Genomic DNA, 17,262 nt, shown 5'->3' with positions numbered 1-17,262 from the left:
ATGAGGTGAGGATGCATGTAGTTGAAAGTATGAGGTGAAGGGTTGGTGATGTTGGGAGACTTGTGAAGCACTTGTCTAGCAGCTGGCAAGCACTTTCACTTGGGAATTGGAAAACCTGGACCTTTCTTGTGGTTCCTTATGGCACTGGGATATTCTGCTCCTTGGGATTTGCGTGCCTCTGATCCCAGAAAGTCTCAAAATATCCACAAATCTTTACTGTGTAAACATTTCTTGAGGAAATTCAGCAGAAGTCTCAGAGCTGCTGTGTCCCAGCAAATGTGTGAGAATCCTCAAAAACTTTTTTGCTGTCTGGGCAGTGTGTGGGGATCCTGGGGAAGGGAGCATCACCCATGTGGATTTCTTTTTTTCCATAGAAGGTTTATTACAAATGTACATATACAACCTGGGTTTTCTTCTCCAGGGCTTCACAAATACTATCAAGTTTTATTTGTGTGTGTCTGTATTTAATACTTCTAGCCAAGCAAAGCGATCCAGTTGGGGTTTAGCTCCCTTTAGTGTTGCAGGCTCATCATATTTAACATGCATTTTAGCCAGAAGGGGAAGGAGCATTTGGTGCTGTGGAAGCAGTGGGTGTTGGATCTTTGACATAACATGACAGCTTTTCCTGTAGCGCCCACAGCATCACTCAGGAAATTGTCTCTCTCAAAGATGCCAGCTCCCTTTCCCCTGGAGCCAAAGCAAAATTTATTTTTTTCTAACACTTCCTCACTCTTTAACTCTTTGTTACTGTTGAAAAGGAGACTTCCCAGGGCCCCCTGAGCGAGGTGATGCTTCGGATGAAAGGAGAGCTACTGTGGAGCAGCACATATCAGAACTCCAATGAGAGGCCCCTGGGGTGCTTGCCCAGGAGAGGGGGAGTGCAAAACATGAATCACAAGTAGCAGAACCGGGAAAGCAGTGGTGTCAGCACAGTTATTCCTTGAATCACTCTTAGCTAGCAGCAGGTCAGCTGGCAAATGGTGTTGTAGCCTGAAGTGAAAAATCATAACTCACCAGTCAGGAAACAGTCTCAAAAGTGAGTATCTGCATTTCATCAGTGTTTTGTATTGTCTCAGTGAAAAATGGTATTCACTTGCAGGTAATTGGTTGTTCTTCAGTTTCCTGTGGCTTCCTATGCATTCGTTTGTGTTAGGTCAGCTCAGCTGCTTTATAAGCATGGAAATGTGCTTAAAATCTGATGAGCTTGCAATGTGGAAGAACGCTAGTAGATCTCAAACACCAGATCTGTGCAGCTTTCTACCAAGCTGCATTAAACAGGCAATCCTTCTGCTCTGCTCAGCAGTGGTATGGCCACACTCGGAGTTCTGTGTCCAGGTCTGGACCCGCCAGTGCAAGGGACACCTACACATGCTGGGAAGTCCAAAGGAGGACTGCCAAGATGATCAAGGGATTGGAGCACCTCTCCTGTAAGATGAGGCTGAGAGCTGGGACTGTTCAGCCTGGAAGAGGCTCAGGAGAAGGGGTATCATATCAATATAAATGGAAGAGTGCTGAAGAGCCATACTATCTTCTGTGGTGCGCACTGCCAGGACAAGAGTCACTGAGCATAAACTGGAACACAAAAGGTTCTGTCTAAACATCAAGAACCACTTCTTTACTGTTGCAGGTGATGGAGCACTGGCACGGGTTGCCCATAGGGGCTGTTGAGTCACTCTGTGTGATAAGCACCACTTTAATGAGTCTTTTCCACTTGCCTTAAGGAAATAAGGTTCAGTGATGCAGCAGGTGTTCCAAAAACCCTGTCAGCAGGGAGATTATCCCTTTACCTTAACAACTGTGTAGTAGAATTTCAGGAAAAAAAAATCTATGCAAGATCTGAATCTAAATTTTGGGAATAAATCGGGAGAGGATTCCCCTGACAGTTTTTTTTTGGTGGGTTGTTTTTTGTTTTTTTTAACAGACTCCTATGTTTTTTGTCTTGTTTCTGTCCTGTCCCAAACATTACAGCAAGGAGCAGATCAGCAGAGGAAATAAAACTGGAAGATGGATCTGTTTTGCTGTGGAGGAATCATTTACCTTTGTGCTGTTTACTTGCTTCTTGTATTTGGATTTACAATGTCCTGCATGGGAACATTCCTCTACTATAGCCAAGCCATTCAGGAGGATCTAATTAAGCAATTATATTATCTGGTGATGGGAGTAAAAATCTCATCTACACAGTGAATGTATTTAGCTGCCTGACTCATTTTAGTTTGACTTACTAGTATGTAATCAGTGTGTTGCTACATAGGTGCATGCTGTGCAAGACAGAGGTAAACAGCTGCTCTGCCGTCTGTGTTAGCAGGTGTGGGGATCATGTCTTCAGTCAGCAGGCCATAGAGGAAGGTGACAACAGGCTTCAGAAGATCAGCTGTAAGTGCAGACACTTGCAACAGTTGTTTTTGAGGCAATCACCAATGGCAGAATTCACAGCAACGCTGTCAGTATAACACAAGTAGAAGATGACACAGGGTACCCCAAAACCCTAGAGTGAAGTGTGGAAGAGAGGGCAACATTCTCAGCAAGACAAACTCTGCGGTGAGATTAGAGCAAAGCATAATGGAGAAAAGGCTGCTGTTGAGATGGTCTGTTCTCACAGTGGGGTTTCTGTGTTAAATGCTGGAACAGAGCAGAGAGAGAAGGTAAAAAAAGTCTTCTGGCTTGGTAGAATGATTTGATTTTAAATTGAAGGAGACACTAACTCATGTTAAAGTATGTTGCTTCCTTCCCTTTTATTGACAGTACAGAAGGTATTGGTTCAGGTTCATGCACTGGATTTGGTAGCAGTATTTCTCCTTGGGCTTGAGAAGCTGCGTAGAGGTAGCAAGTTAATCTGCAGCAAGATGCATGCATCAAACTTATTTTCTCCCACCCAACTTGTCTGTGTATGGAAGTTAGCAACAGAAGACTGCTTTATGCAGTATAGATTTCAACTATTCACCTTCACCTTTATTCCTTACATCTGTTCTTAGCTATGAAATCTGATTTCTGTCACTCAGTAAGGACATTGATTTGATATTTGAAGTTTAAATGAACACAGATTGCATTTTCTTAGGATGCTCACTTCTCTTTTTTTCCCAAAAGATTTTGTATTTTATTGTCTCCACCTAGCCTGATCTAGCACACAAGCAAGTCTCTTAGTGCACTTGGATATTTATTGTGATTGCCAAATATTTTCCAACTTGCATGTAGTCATTCTTTCCTCCTAAATTTTCTCTGCTGTCTTTCAGCTGTGGACCCTAGAGCCAGATTCAGGCTCCCATGTCACTCTCATCCGTACCATTCCATTAAAGGGAAAATTACAACTCCTTAGTGATTAAAGTATCCTGGGGCTGTGATCAGAGGGGAAGAAAACAAAGAGAAGATGCTAAGAAAGCTTTTACCCCTTTGACTGTTCTCCAGTAGAGGTAAATTGTACTCGCTACTCGGCAGACATTCTCAAATGTGGTTCCCATAGGAGAACTTGCAGAGCCATATACGCTTGCCAAGTCAGGATATACATCTCCTCCTTGTTTCTGTGCTCTGTGGGAGTCTGCACGTGGCTGTACTTTGGTGCTTTGAGAATTGCTGTGATGCATGAAGCAGATCAGTGCCCTGAGACAGGCTGTGAGCATGCCAGAGGGGTGTTCTTTTTCTGTTGCTGCTGCTTCGCATTTTTCTTTGCCTCGGTAGATGTGAGGGGCAACGAGGGCCGTCAGAGTGGCCCTGGGACCATCCAGGAATATTGATGTCTGTGCCTATTTATACCAAGAAGCTGTACTGCACCCCAACATCTGTCTCCATGAGGTAACTCATTGTTTGGGATGGCATGTAGATGTCCTTGTAGTCTCTATCTCATTGCTTGACACTTTCAGGCAGAATATGGATGTCACCCTCTGCCACTCCTGCCTGATAGGCAGTCAGTATGGATAGAAGAGGCTAAATTAAAAACAGCAAAAGTAGACTTTCTGGTTTTTCTTGATGGCTGGTATAAAGGACAGAAGGGAGCAGTCCACACATTGCAATTAACATCAAGTGCTATTGCAACTCAGCCTGTAATGTGATAGAGATACAATCTCAGCAGAAAATTGAACGCTGCACTGAGTCAGGAACACAGAGCAATGCTGGATTTTGAAGAAAGTAATTGACCTTAGGGCCCCTGCTGAGTTTTTCATTTCCTCTGTGGTAAACACAGGGAAGCGGGGCAGTACTTCCCATAAGCTCCCAAAGTCAATTTAAATTAAGTACACAGCCAATTTATATACCAAAGTCTTAATAACTGCACAGTAAAAGGCAGGCACACCTCCTGTCTTCCTGCAGTGCCTTTGATATCAGTGCCACACTGGCTTTCTTGCATGAACTTGGAATCCCCTGTGTGTGTGTGTGTGTGCCACCGAGCCAGCCCTGAGCCCCTGCTGGCCCAGCTGATGGAGAAGGCAGCCTGCTGCAGCACCTCTTTGGTGCCACTTGCTGTGCAGGACCGTGCCTCTCCCAAGGGCAATGCTGGTGTGACAGGCCTGCCTGGATCAGTATTCACTGTGCTTGCCTGGAACTGGGTGTTGCAGGTCTGTCCTCTGTGGGGTTCTTCACCAGACCATTGCTCCCCTCCATCCCGCAGCACAGCAGTGGCCCAATCCTTCCTTGTGCTGCCCTGTGCTTGGCCTTCAGGAAAGCAGTGGTTGGAGGTTTTCTGGGACTTGCTAATGATGTGAACTCTGTTTTCCTGCTCCAGTAGAAGTCTGAATTGCACAAATAACACTCCTGGTAGCCAAGAAAGCTTTGATCTTGGTAATGACAGGATGCAATGGCTGGAAGCTGTAGCTCACAGGATTCATACAAGAAGCAAGGAATCAAGCTGTCCAGGTAACATAACAGGGAAGACAGTAATCTCTTGTTTCAGTTTGGTATTTGCAGCTCTAGCCTGGACTGACAGATTACTGATGTTCTGTTTGTCCCATGGCAGTGTTCCAGTTTTTGACAAACCAAATTGGTGCTTTGTTAAACAGTTGGCTTATTGAAATAATAAGAAATGTTCACTATCTTTCACTATGCTCTGCTTGGTGTATCTGTCAGTGGTTTGGGATATTTCTGCTTTTTAAAACATTTTTAAGCTTATAATTGCGTTCATTAATGTAGGCAGTGTAGGAGCCTGGAATCCATGTTGAGGAACTCATTTGTCTGAGCTGTTAGAGTCCTGTGATAATGCGCTAGACCTAGACATGCAGGTGGTGTATAAACTGGCATCTGTGTGACTTCATGTTCTCACGTATTAACCTCCCACCAACTTCCTTGAACCCACTCAGGTGACATGTAAGGGAAGCCAGGGTGGTGTAATTTACATGGTAAACTCCTCTCACCGTATGAGTATTAAGAACATATAATTGAAATGCTTGTTTAAACTTGTCGTGTTCTTTTTGTCATACTTTGTATTTGCACGATGTTCAGCAGCATAGGCCACAGACCTTGCTGATGTGATCAGGCACTGACAGTAATATAAACTTCAGTGTCTTATACATGGGAAGGAGACTTCATTTGGATTTGCCAATGAAACAAAGGCACTCATGTATCTGGACTAAATCTCATAGAATTGTTGAGTATCCTGAGTTGCAAAGGGCCCATGAGGATCGAGTCCAACTCCTGACTCCACACAGGACAACCTAAGAATTAAACCAGGTATGTAAGAGCATTGTCCAAATGCTGCTTGAATGCCAGCAGGTTTGTGGCTATTACCACCCTCTCACTGAAGGATATAATTGCTAATGTGTTTCCCAAACTGGCTGTGGCACCGAGGCTTAGTGCAGCAGAGCTGACTCAGTCAAATACTCTGCATTTCTTCAGAAGTTGAGTGCTTTAACCCTAACTTTTCTTTATTAATGAATAAGGAGTGTTTCTCCCCACATGACCTTTCAACCATAATCTCATTCTCTGAAGTCAGAGATGCTTCTTCGTTTTACTTTTTGTGAGATTTTAGTACGTGGACAGTAATTAACTTGTCATCTCAGTGTGGAGTAGTGAATGAAGGATGTGGCTTTCATTGGGTTACTGCCAGGTTGGGGTGATCAGAAGTGACAGATGAGGCTGGACCGTGTATTCCCCCTGGGCAGTGAGAAACGTGCGCCATTTCCTTCGGAGCACCGAAGTTCTGTGCTTTCCTGTGCTACGCAGGAAAGTGCCTCAGTGTAACTGCCTTGCAGTCTAAACCTTCCCTCTTTTGCTTTACCCCCTTTCCCCTAGCGCTGCCCCCACAGACCCCGCCGAGGCGCGCCGTCCCCTCGCGCTTCAGGCGCGGCAGCCCGCCCTGCAGGCCGCGCGCGCGGTGCGGAGCCGCCTCTGGGGGCGGTGCGCGGCGCTGGGGCCGCTTCCGCCGCCGGGGGAAGGACGGGGAGCGGCGCGGCCCGAGGTGAGCGGCGGTGCGGGGTGGGGCCCGGAGCTGCCCCCGCTCGCGGGGCCGTGGGAGTCCGCCCCGGCGACGTCTCGACCCCGAAACGTCCGTGCTCGGTGCGCGGCTGCTCTGTAGGAATCACGATGGCGGCGCTCCGTTCGCACGGACGTTCCGTCGCGGGAAGGCGGGGGTGACGGCCGCGTCCGTCCCGGGGGCGGTAGTCGGGGCATAGCGAGGTCCGGGAGCTCTCGGCCGCCGAAGGGCGTTTTGCCGCGACCCCGCGTTCCCTCCGGGCGTTGCTGCGGGCAGCGGCCCCTGGAGCGGGCGGACGCTTCGCAGGGATGGCGCGGACGTGCACGTGTTGTGCTGCAGCTCCCGGCTGCGTGCGCCACAGCGGGCTGACGGCTTTCTGAGCTGGTACAAAGACCGCAGGAGTCGTGAGGACCGCAGTGCGCACCGCTGTGCTTTTGGGAGGTCCTCCGCTGCCCTGCTCGGGTGAGCTCCGGCGGCGGCGATGGAGCGATTCACTGTGTGTGGCCGACCTGTACATCTCATCGAGACGCGCCCCGGGCCGGGCCGGGACAGTTTGTTCAGCGATGGGGAACTGCGCGCTGCTGTGGGGACACCAGGTGTCCGTTCCAGCCTTGGCTGTGGGTTTGCATCCCACCAGGGACCCAGACATAAATGGGTTTGGGTGCCTGCTCCTGACACATGGTGACTGTGCAGATAGCGGGTGTCAGAGCTGCGTGTCCCCAAGACCCTGATGGTTGTGTGTGGCTGCTGGTATGCCGTGCCCTTTATGGACGTGTTGGAACATGTACAGCGGGGCCACAGAGGTGCTCCGAAGGGTGGAGCACTGCTCTGTGAGGACAGAGCTGGGGCTGCGCAGCTGGGGAAGAGAGGGCTGAGGGCAGAGCTGAGAGCGGCATGTCTGTTTCTGAGGGGGACAGGCTTTTCAGCAGGGTCTGTTGAAGTGGGACGAGGGGAAGTGGTTCTCAACTGAAAGGAGATTTAGATTGGATGTAAGGAAGAAATTTTTAAAATAAAGGTGGTGAGGCACTGGCACAGGTTGCCCAGAGAGGTGGTGGATGCCCCATCCCTGGAGACACCCAAGGTCAGGCTGGATGGACTCTTAGCTCCTCATGGAGTCCCTGTTACTGTGCCCTTAAGGTTCATGGAGTTGTTCCCAGAAGGAAAGTACTCTGCTTATGGCATGGGTTCATAGGATTTTCTCAGTAATTCCTCAGAAAAAGACAGCTGGCAGCTTTTTCCGTGGAGGAATTCTGAATAATTAGGAGGCTTGTTTTGCTTAACCAGTATGGTTCTGTGAGGGTTTTCCTTAAGGGGTTTGTGGTGATGTGTGGTCATCCCTGTGAGCAGTCCTTGATCCATGGGCAGGAAAGCAGAAAGAGAAGGTCAGACTTCACTTACGAGCTGGTTTAAAATATGATCATGCTATGTATACTATCAGAAGAACTGGGTGAATTTGGAAGCGTTGGTTAGGGGTCGTTTATGGTGATAAGCTCCCCTCCGAGCTTGAAAAGTAAGCCTTGGAAATCATAAAAAAATGGCTCTGATAAAGTAAGCTATTAAGAAGGAAAGGCAGCCAGTGAAGAGTGGCAGGGTCTGCAAGTTGAAAACACTGGGATGGGAACTAAGAGGAGGAAGATCTGTTCCTTGAATCCTTTCTTGTTTTCAGAGAACTGCCTGGCTGCTGCTCCAGGCTGTACTAGTTCTTCCCTGAGACTTTGCACTTTGCTGTCTGGAGCTTGTCAGAGTGCTGCAGGCCTTGCCTTGCACTCTTCCCTGAGTTCTGCATGTACTTCCTGAACTCATTTGTGCCACCTGAGCAGTGTAACTACTGTCACCACTGACTTTGGGATCCTTGCTGGTGCTTGTGGCTGTCATAGCAGTTGATTTTTCTTTTTGCTGTGTTTGCTATCCTCCATGTGTGAGGCAGAAGAACTTGTGCTCTTGTTTTTTCCTTCTGTCATGTCTTTTAACTTATTGCAGTTTAAAATAAAAAGGGAAGAAGCACTGTTTAATGGTGTGTGACTTGGTCTAGTGCAAGGAGTGGGTCAAACTTGCTTGCGCTACTCTTTTAAAAAAGGAGTGGAAGGAACAACCAGGTTTTCCCTGATGGTGATGTTGTACGCTGGGGACAGCTTAAGGCTCTGCTGTGTCCCTGCAAAGTTCTGTGTTGTGGCTGCAAAGTGCTGTGTCCTGCCTGGTCAATAATAAAAACAGTGCTAAGCTGGAAATGAGAGGGCAGTGTTTATCTCATGGCACTGTGAGTCTGGAGTTCAAGCCCGTCAGTATTCCACTCAGTATGTGAAATACTCAGAAATGGCTTGAAGCTCAGTAAAGGAAATTCCACAGTTTTTCTTATTCAACCGTTTTATTCGGAGCTGTTTTTCTTCCAGACTCCTACCCATCATGATTGCACCATCTGCAACAGCCCCCGTTGGCGATGCTGCGCTTTTGCCAAATGTGGCTTCTCAGGAAGTCTGGAGGTCACAAGTTCCAAGCTACTCTGGATCAGTCACACAGCACATAAGTCACCGGGCTAATAACTTCAAGAGGCATCCAAAAAGAAGAAAATTCATCCGCCCTTCGCCACCGCCACCGCCAAACACTCCATGTCCTATTGACTTGATTGGTTTTGGGGATCTCCAGCCTCAGAGATCTTTCCTGGAGCTCCTCTTTAATGGGTGTATTCTCTTTGGGCTTGAGTTTAGCTATGCCATGGAAACAGCATATGTTACACCTGTGTTGCTTCAGATGGGGCTGCCAGACCAGCTGTATGGAATGGTGTGGTTCATCAGCCCTATACTAGGTAACTTTTCTGTACACTGTTTCTTTCCTCTTACTTTTTTCCATCCTGCAGGGGGTATATATGGTTTTCTCTGCCTTGGGTCTTCAGGGGGTCTATTCCTCGTGGTTTTGCAGTTAAGAAGTATTAGCTGTAGCTTTAGGCAGTCGAATGGCAAATAATTACTACTGTGTCTTGCCTGAAATGGGCCTGATATGATCAAAAGGTCTGTTCTTTTAGCAGCTTCTCAATGTCTCACATATTGTGCAAGAGTAAGTTTTGTTACTGAGTTCAAATATTTAAAAAAAAAAGCAGGAAGGATGTGTGCATATGTTTACATCCCTGTGGAAATAAGCATATGGAGACATTCCCATGAGGTGTGTTTAAAAAGCAGAGTGATGTTGCCTTCGGTAACTGAAGTTTCCAGAACAAATGAGGTACTCGAATATCTGTTACTGTTACTGACGTTGGATTACTTTCCTTAGCACAGAGGCAGAAGTGGGAAGAACCATAGCAGAAGAAGGGTGTAGGTAGGCCCCTACTCACAGGCAGTGTTTATTCTTGCTATCTTCCAAGCTAATTTAGTATAAGATCTCCAGTACAGGACAGGTGTAAGTGAAATAGCTGGTAAGGGACTTGAAGTTGTACTCTTTTGAGCTTGTGTCAAATTCCACTGTGCTAATGATACCCTGCATACATCAGAGTGAATGGTACTGACTGGTGATAGCTCTGTGCCATGGTGTTCTGCCTTTAACTGTCTTCCAACTTAACTATTTTAAATCCCGTGTGAAACAGGCTTGCAGAAGAATTCAGTGTAATTAATAGCAATTTCCTTTTTTTAGGGTTCCTGCTGCAGCCTTTGCTGGGGGCCTGGAGTGACAGGTGCACATCAAGATTCGGGAGGAGAAGACCTTTCATTCTGGTCTTAGCAGTAGGTGTGTATTGTAGGAATGATTGCAAGGTGTATCATGTGTATCTCTTCTATGATATGTAGCTGTGGGTCTCTTGAGTACTGTATGTCTGAAGAAGGTGGTATCAGTGAGGTGATGCTTTGTCAGCTGGAGATCCACTGTCTTGTTGCAGATGGAAGAGACAATGTTTCGAAGGTCAGGAGTGCTTTCCTTTGTCCACAACTCCAGGCACTTGTAAGATTTAACAGCATAGAAGGTTTACGTATATCCTGTAGGCCACATAGATTCCCAAGTTTGTGATGATATGAACAGGAACAAAAGTGCTTACTGCAAGGCTGTGCAAGTAGTATAATGCTGTCAGAGAACATGGGAAGATGCGGCTTCTCTCGCTCAGGAGTGGTTGGTTGATTCTGATTTCACTTGTTCTTATTCCCAGGTGTGTTGCTTGGACTCTCACTTATGCTGAATGGCAGAGATATTGGGAGTGCCTTGTCTGACACTGTGAATAACCACAAATGGGGGATCGTTCTTACAGTCTGTGGTGTTGTCCTCATGGACTTCAGTGCAGATTCTGCAGACAATCCTAGTCATGCCTACATGATGGATGTATGCAGCCCAGTGGATCAAGACAGGGGCCTCAACATCCATGCTTTGTTAGCAGGTATGCTTTCTTGGTGCTTCCTGGATGACATGAGACCTGAGGAAAGAAGCCTTGCTGTGGGAAAGCAGGTTCAGATTATCACAAGTGTGGGAAATGTTTTTTTCTTAATTGCTGTATTGGAGAGCAAAGCATGTATACCATGCACTCTTCTCTCTTACTTCTGTGGTGTCCTACTCTAGTTTTCCTGTCTGTCAGGAGACTGTTTTGTGTTCTCAAACATCTTTGTAAGAAAGTGTCATAATGCTGTGATACGGGGTGCATCAGAATTTTCATGTTTATCTGTAGTAGTGCAGTGGCACTTTCATACGCTTGACACATTGCTGAATAATGAGCTTGCTACACTTCTGAAGTAATTTGGTCTGTCTTGGACACAGGTAATCTGTGTTCTAACTGAATGAAGAAAAATAGATTTCAGAAAAACAGTCCTGGCTGACTGATTGCAAGGCCTTGCCACGAGGTTGGTGAACATTTCTGTTTTACAGACTGAAATTACTGAAGGTAAAGCGATTTGTCCTTGGCAAAGAAAGATCTTGCATTTAGAATTACTTATATATTGCTTTTGCATCACTAACCTTTTCCCTCTTACTGTACACTGTTTGTACAGAAAGACTGTCCATGTGGTGCAGATAATAACTGTTTATTACTGCAGTTGAGTTGAAAAGGGAGTAAGTGGTAGAACAGAGGTATCACATCGGGTTTTACTCGTAAATCATTAGGTAAATGGTACTGTGCTGTTACTGATTTCATGGATTGGCTAGGGAAGATAATCTTAGCTCTGTTTTTCCACCAGGTCTTGGAGGTGGCTTTGGTTATGTTATTGGAGGAATACATTGGGATAAAACAAGTTTTGGAAAAGCTGTGGGAGGGCAACTGCGTGTCATCTATGTCTTCACATCAATAATACTGACTATCACTACTGTGCTGACTCTAATTAGCATTCCAGAAAGACCCCTAGGGTCCATTAGCAGGAAGAAAAAGGTGATGAAGAGTCCAAGTCTTCCTCTCCCTCCTTCTCCACCTCTCTTCTTTGAAGAGGGTGTAAATGAAAACTTTTCTTCTCATAACTCAGCTCACTTATATGCAAGTTTTACAAGCCCTGTTTCTCCCCTCAGCCCACTCACACCCAAGTATGGCAGTTTTGTCAGCAGAGACAATTCCTTGACAGGAATTAATGAATTTGCATCATCATTTGGGACTTCAAATATTGACAGTGTGCTTATAGACTGCTTTACAGGTGGGCACAGTAGTTACTTAGCACTTCCAGCTAGCTTGCCCAGGCAGCCTGTCAGTGTCAGCTTTCCTCGGGTGCCACATGGGTGCTACCAACAAGAAAATGGAATTCTGGAGCAAGGGGAGAGGAGCGTAACTCCGGGGCCTGACGGAGAGGCACTGAGGGTGGGCTCCCTGGATGCAGTAAAGCCACGGTCATCAGGCATTCTGAAAAGACCTCAGAGTTTGGCCATTCCAGAAATTGTAACAGGACATTGTCCAGAAAGTAGCAGAAGAAGAAATGTAACTTTCAGCCAACAGGTAAGGGCAGAAAATCAATTATATGACCATGTAAACCCAAGTGTTTGTTTAATCTCTTTGATTTTAAATGTTTAATGCACAAATTCATTGTTAAAGACTGCTCGTGACAGTTTGCTTATAAAAGTTATTGGGGGAACAGAATACCTGTGAGTAGTGGGTAGGATATGAATTGTGATGCCTGTCATCTGCCTTTGTTAAGAAGGAAGAAATGGAAGCATACCCCTCCTTCAGGCCATGTGTGAAAGTTAGGTTGGCATTTTTAGCCCTCCACAACTTAGGAAGCTACCATTTGAGAGCAGAAAAGGACGCATTTTTATTGAGCCTGTATCTTCCCTTTCCACAGAAATACCTGCAAGATAGGGCCAGGGATAGGAATCTCCCATGAGCTTCTCCTTATGGCAGTCATTGCATCTGGTTTCATCAGGGAGGTGAGGTTTTCTTTACCCAGGGAATAAGACTCTGACCTCACCTCCCACTGTTGGTGATTACTTGGAATGTCTGAGACCTCTGTGTGCTGACCCATTTTTTTATGATCCAGGATGAGGTAAACTGTCCTCTGCTTAGTTTTTTTTCCTTCTTTTCCTTTGGGGAGGGAGGGAGGAGAGGTTTCATTTGTTTTGGTTTCTTTTGTTTATTTATTTTTGGTTTTGCTTTTTCTTTTTTTTTTTTTTTTTTTTTTTGTTGCTGTACTTTCAGTTTGTGAGAGCAGGCTTTGTTAGGGTCAGGATTTTATATGCACTGTGCATTTAGAAATCAGCCACTGAGGGCAGTGAGCGGTGACAGTGTGTTTCAGTTAAAACTACCCACTTTTCTTTCACTGTCTCTAAAACTTCAGGGACCGAATTCACTTCTCTGTGGGTGCAGCTCATATTAAAATGAAGTAAATTTATGCTTTCCCTATGCTAGCATCTGAACATGGTTGCCAAATACTCTAGATCAGTGCAGAGTACTGTTTCAAGTACACTGAAAGCTGTAGCACAGTGCTGCCCTTTAGCACTTGTTCTGAGGCTGAATTTGCAGATGTTCTTAGCTGAATACACTGTTCTTAATCCCTTTATGAACCACTGAGCAGTAGAGTTTAACCTTCAGATCATTAGATAGATGCATAATATTGCACAGGTTTGCTCAAAGGTCAGTTGGATTATTCTTAATGTGTTTGTTGATCTGGGAGTTCTTATGTTGCAGGTTGCTAATATCCTGCTGGATGGTGTAAAGTATGAGAGTGAGCTGAATGGATCCGGTGAGATCCCTGAGCAACCACTCTCCATGAAACTTCTTTGTTCAACCATCTGCCACATGCCCAAGGCTCTTCGTAACCTCTGCATCAACCACTTCCTAGGTAATGAGAAAGTTTGCTCTTGCTTTCACCGTGAGGTAGTCTGTTTTGTGATTCTTTGTGTTTTATCACTGTAATGGCTGCTAACTGAAGAGAATGTAATTTGTTCCATGTGCACTCTCCAATAAGCTACTTTCTATTATTTAGTTTCTTAGAATGTTGAGGAAAAAACTACAATGAAAAAAACACCTCAGAAGTGTAAAACCTACATCCTTAGAAAGGGAATAACACTGGTTTAGATTAGTGCATCTGTTAAACTGAGTGTTTATGCTACCATGAAAAACAGCACTGACCTAAGAAGGACTTTGAATTGCAACGACGTGGTTTGTTTAATGCTTTGAAACTGAAGTTGCTGAGCAGAATTTCACAAAATTATTTGTTTCTTGCTGAACAAGTGGCCAGCCCATGGCCAGCATTAAGCCTATAGGATTCCATATGTGAATTCAAAGGATAAATCTCGATAATTAAAAGCATGAGCATCTTTGACAAACAGCATAATGCCCAGGGAGCAGCAGTCTTGGATAAATGTGTCTAAACACTGTAATACTCACGCTGCACAAACTGTTTTCAGTTTGGATGATAATCTGCAGTCCTAGTGGGTTACTTCTGGCTTTTTTCAGGATGGCTGTCATTCGAGGGGATGTTGCTCTTCTACACTGACTTCATGGGAGAAGTAGTGTTTCAAGGGAATCCAAAAGCCCCTCACAACTCAGAGGAGTATCAGAAGTACAATGCTGGGGTCACCATGGGCTGCTGGGGAATGTGCATCTATGCATTCAGTGCTGCTTTCTATTCAGGTACTGAGTGTGGTCATCTGCTGTGGATATCAGGGTCCGAGGTGGATTGCTCTCGGGCAGGGAAGCACGGCAGGACTCAGTCCATGAGTGATCAGGCTTCAGTTTATTACCCAGACAGCCTTATTCTTATAGTGTTTAAGACAGGGGCGTACAGAGAATATCACACAACCATTGGTAGAGAGCCTTGAGAAAAACAACTTTAAAACAACTCCCAACAATTAACAGCAGTGAGAAACACATTCTGTAGTGTACAATTCCAATAGTTTGGGTGCAGTGGCATTCAGTGTCCACGTGCCTGTGACAGAGCACCGTGGTGTAATGCACCGCCAGCACGGCGTGTCTGCCTTTGTGCTTGCATGGCAAGCCACTGTTACACAAAGCTCTGATGGTTGCTGCTGCATGTGGGGCCCAAAGATGCAGTCCTGCCAACTGCAGGGGACATCGTGGTTCATTGTGAGTTTCCTTGCTGTTGTCTTGCAGCTGCACTGGAGAAGCTGGAGGAGCGGTTCAGCACGCGGACGCTGTACTTCATTGCGTACTTGGCCTTTGGGCTGGGTACAGGGCTGGCCACGCTCTCCAGAAACATCTATGTCGTACTGTCACTGTGCACGACCTATGGCATTCTCTTTGCCACGCTCTGCACGCTGCCCTACTCTCTGCTCTGCGACTACTACCAGAGCTGTGAGGTGAGCCCCGGCAGGATGGGGAATGGGGCTTCTGGTGACACCTCCTCTCACTCTGTTCCCTGCAGTTTGCAGGCTCGCATGCGGAGGGCACGCGGCGTGGGATGGGTGTTGATATCTCCCTGCTGAGCTGCCAGTACTTCTTGGCACAGATCCTGGTGGCCTTGACCATGGGGCCACTGACGACAGCTGTGGGCAGTGCCAGTGGCACCATGTACTTTGCCAGCCTGGTGTCCTTCCTGGGCTGTCTCTTCTCCTCCCTGTGCGTCATTTATGAGCCATCCCTGTCTGCTGAGGAGCTGCCACCCACTGAGGAACAGAGCCCACTCCTGCGCTGTGTGCAGGACCAGTGAATGGGAGAAGCTGCTGCAGCCTTGGCTACCTCACTTGCACCATTCTTGTCCTCCACCATCATGGTAAGGTGGGCTCATGTGCCCTAGGATGGCAGCGACTGGAGGTGGGCTGTGGGTGACGGTGCTGGCAGTGGGCATAGGAAACCACATAAAGGTGTGTGCTGGTTTTGCTGAACTTTCCTTGCCTGCAGGAGGGCAGTGCCTGGTACCGTGCATCTTTTCCAAGTTGGTAAAGGCCAATCTGTGTTTCCAGGACACGTGGTCACAGCAGTGGGAAGCATTGGTGGCAGTGTGGGACCTTCCCTCCAACTACCATACGGTGCCATTTTTCCTCAGGGGGGACAGTGTTTCTTGGCTTGAGGCACGGGACCCAGAAAACCCGTGCTTGAGAAGGTGGATCTGTGTCTTGGATGGGGCTCCATTGCTGTGGGAGCACTGGGACTGTGGTGTGCCACCAGCTTTGTAAGCAGAAGATGCCTGGCCCTTGGTTGAGGGCTACAACTCCTGCAGGACCACAGGGATCAGTGGGGGCAATATGTGGGTCTCCCCCTCTGCCCTTGTCAGACCTGGCCCTTTTCAGAACTGTGGAGCATAGTGCAAGTATTCCCATGGCTGGGCTTCCATGTGCTCCAGCCAGAACTGCTCCAAGAAACTGCTGTGGGATGGGCTGTGGTCCACAGTGATGGTTCCTGATCTGCACATACAACTGGCACTGCAATGGCTTGTGATATGTTAGCAGGATGCATAGGATGGTTTTTTTTGTGTGTCAAGTTTCTTTGGGTAGAAGTTTCCTCTCACAATTAGGTTAAGAATATAAGAGAAATCACTTATTTGAAAGCCACTAGCACATCATCCTTGTTTTTCATACAGTTGTAGCTTTTGATGCTTTAAAATCAACATAGGGATTGATGATTTCTCAGCTAGAGCTACATCCTGTATATCTCAGTGTGTTTCATTACCTGTGGAAATTCTTAATATTCTGGCTGTGGAAGGTGGTGAATGCCTGAGATCTTACACAATTTCCAGTTAATCTCTAGAATCCTTAAATTGAAGAACAAAGATGAAAACAGGTAAGCTAGAACCATTTATGGGATTCGTGTCAGCCTGCTTCCCTATTCAGGTAGGGTGCCAAGGTTTCCTGTGACTGAGGGGCATTTTAGTGCTCAGGAGCACTGTGCATGGCCATCCCTGGAGAGGCTCTTGTTCTTTTCTAGCAGGGCTGGAAGAAGCAGTTTTTCTGGAGGTTCACTCCTTTTTCAGTGAGTTGTTTTCAACCATTGACTTAAGTTTATTTTTACACTTGATGTGCAATATCGAGATGAAATAACTTATGTAATCTTTAGCTGTTGTGGTGTCCTATAGTGCTTAAAACATAATGTATGAGAACCCCTCATTTTTTTTATTAGTTCCCTGATATTTTGTGGTGAGAAGCAGGCTTCATGTGGTTTGCTATTTATTTCCCCGGATGAACACTTCTGAAGTTATGAAACCAAGCACTCAGAGACAGAGGAATGTCAGGTCAGTGACTGTTCAAATTTTGGCTTACAGAGCATGGCTCATTGTCACACCTGCAGGAGCATCTGGGTAACGCTGCTGACATTATGGGATATCTTGTCTCCAACAGTGTTTGGGATGGAACTGGAATTGGTGTGAGCAGCACGTTTGGCGCTTCTAAGCGCCTGATTTCTAACGACCTAAAGAGGTGACTGTGGAATTTTTCTTGGTCTGCTGTGTAACCTTTAATTCCTCATCTTAGCAAACTTCTAAACTCAAAAATGATTGTTTTGTTCCTATTGAAGGGGTACTTAGTTCTCAAAA

The 17,262-nt window shown here is 46.3% G+C and overlaps 1 protein-coding gene across 1 annotated transcript; it reads left to right on the top strand.

Annotated features, from left to right (window-relative positions):
• Positions 1-3,364: 3,364 nt before the first annotated feature.
• Positions 3,365-16,405, top strand: SLC45A1 (solute carrier family 45 member 1). Its single transcript, XM_065737872.1, has 10 exons — positions 3,365-3,401; positions 8,785-9,197; positions 10,016-10,108; positions 10,521-10,745; positions 11,536-12,275; positions 13,461-13,614; positions 14,232-14,408; positions 14,889-15,094; positions 15,160-16,044; positions 16,078-16,405. The coding sequence occupies exons 2-9, from the start codon at positions 8,798-8,800 to the stop codon at positions 15,442-15,444; spliced, it is 2,280 nt and encodes a 759-aa protein (XP_065593944.1). The 5' UTR covers positions 3,365-3,401; positions 8,785-8,797; the 3' UTR covers positions 15,445-16,044; positions 16,078-16,405.
• The last annotated feature ends 857 nt before the right edge of the window (positions 16,406-17,262 follow it).

The sequence above is a fragment of the Cyrtonyx montezumae genome, unplaced genomic scaffold (genome assembly GCF_038088225.1).
Source record: "Cyrtonyx montezumae isolate F1298 unplaced genomic scaffold, pur_monq_1.0 scaffold_21, whole genome shotgun sequence".
Lineage (NCBI taxonomy): Eukaryota > Metazoa > Chordata > Aves > Galliformes > Odontophoridae > Cyrtonyx > Cyrtonyx montezumae.
This window is presented reverse-complemented; position numbering and strand designations above follow the sequence as displayed.

Excerpts from the sequence above, each read along its gene's own strand:
- SLC45A1 (XM_065737872.1), top strand. The coding sequence starts at position 8,798 with ATGATTGCACCATCTGCAACAGCCCCCGTTGGCGATGCTGCGCTTTTG. Across the intron at positions 10,746-11,535 it reads CATCCATGCTTTGTTAGCAG|GTCTTGGAGGTGGCTTTGGT; the intron begins GTATGCTTTCTT and ends TTTTTCCACCAG. Across the intron at positions 14,409-14,888 it reads CAGTGCTGCTTTCTATTCAG|CTGCACTGGAGAAGCTGGAG; the intron begins GTACTGAGTGTG and ends GTTGTCTTGCAG.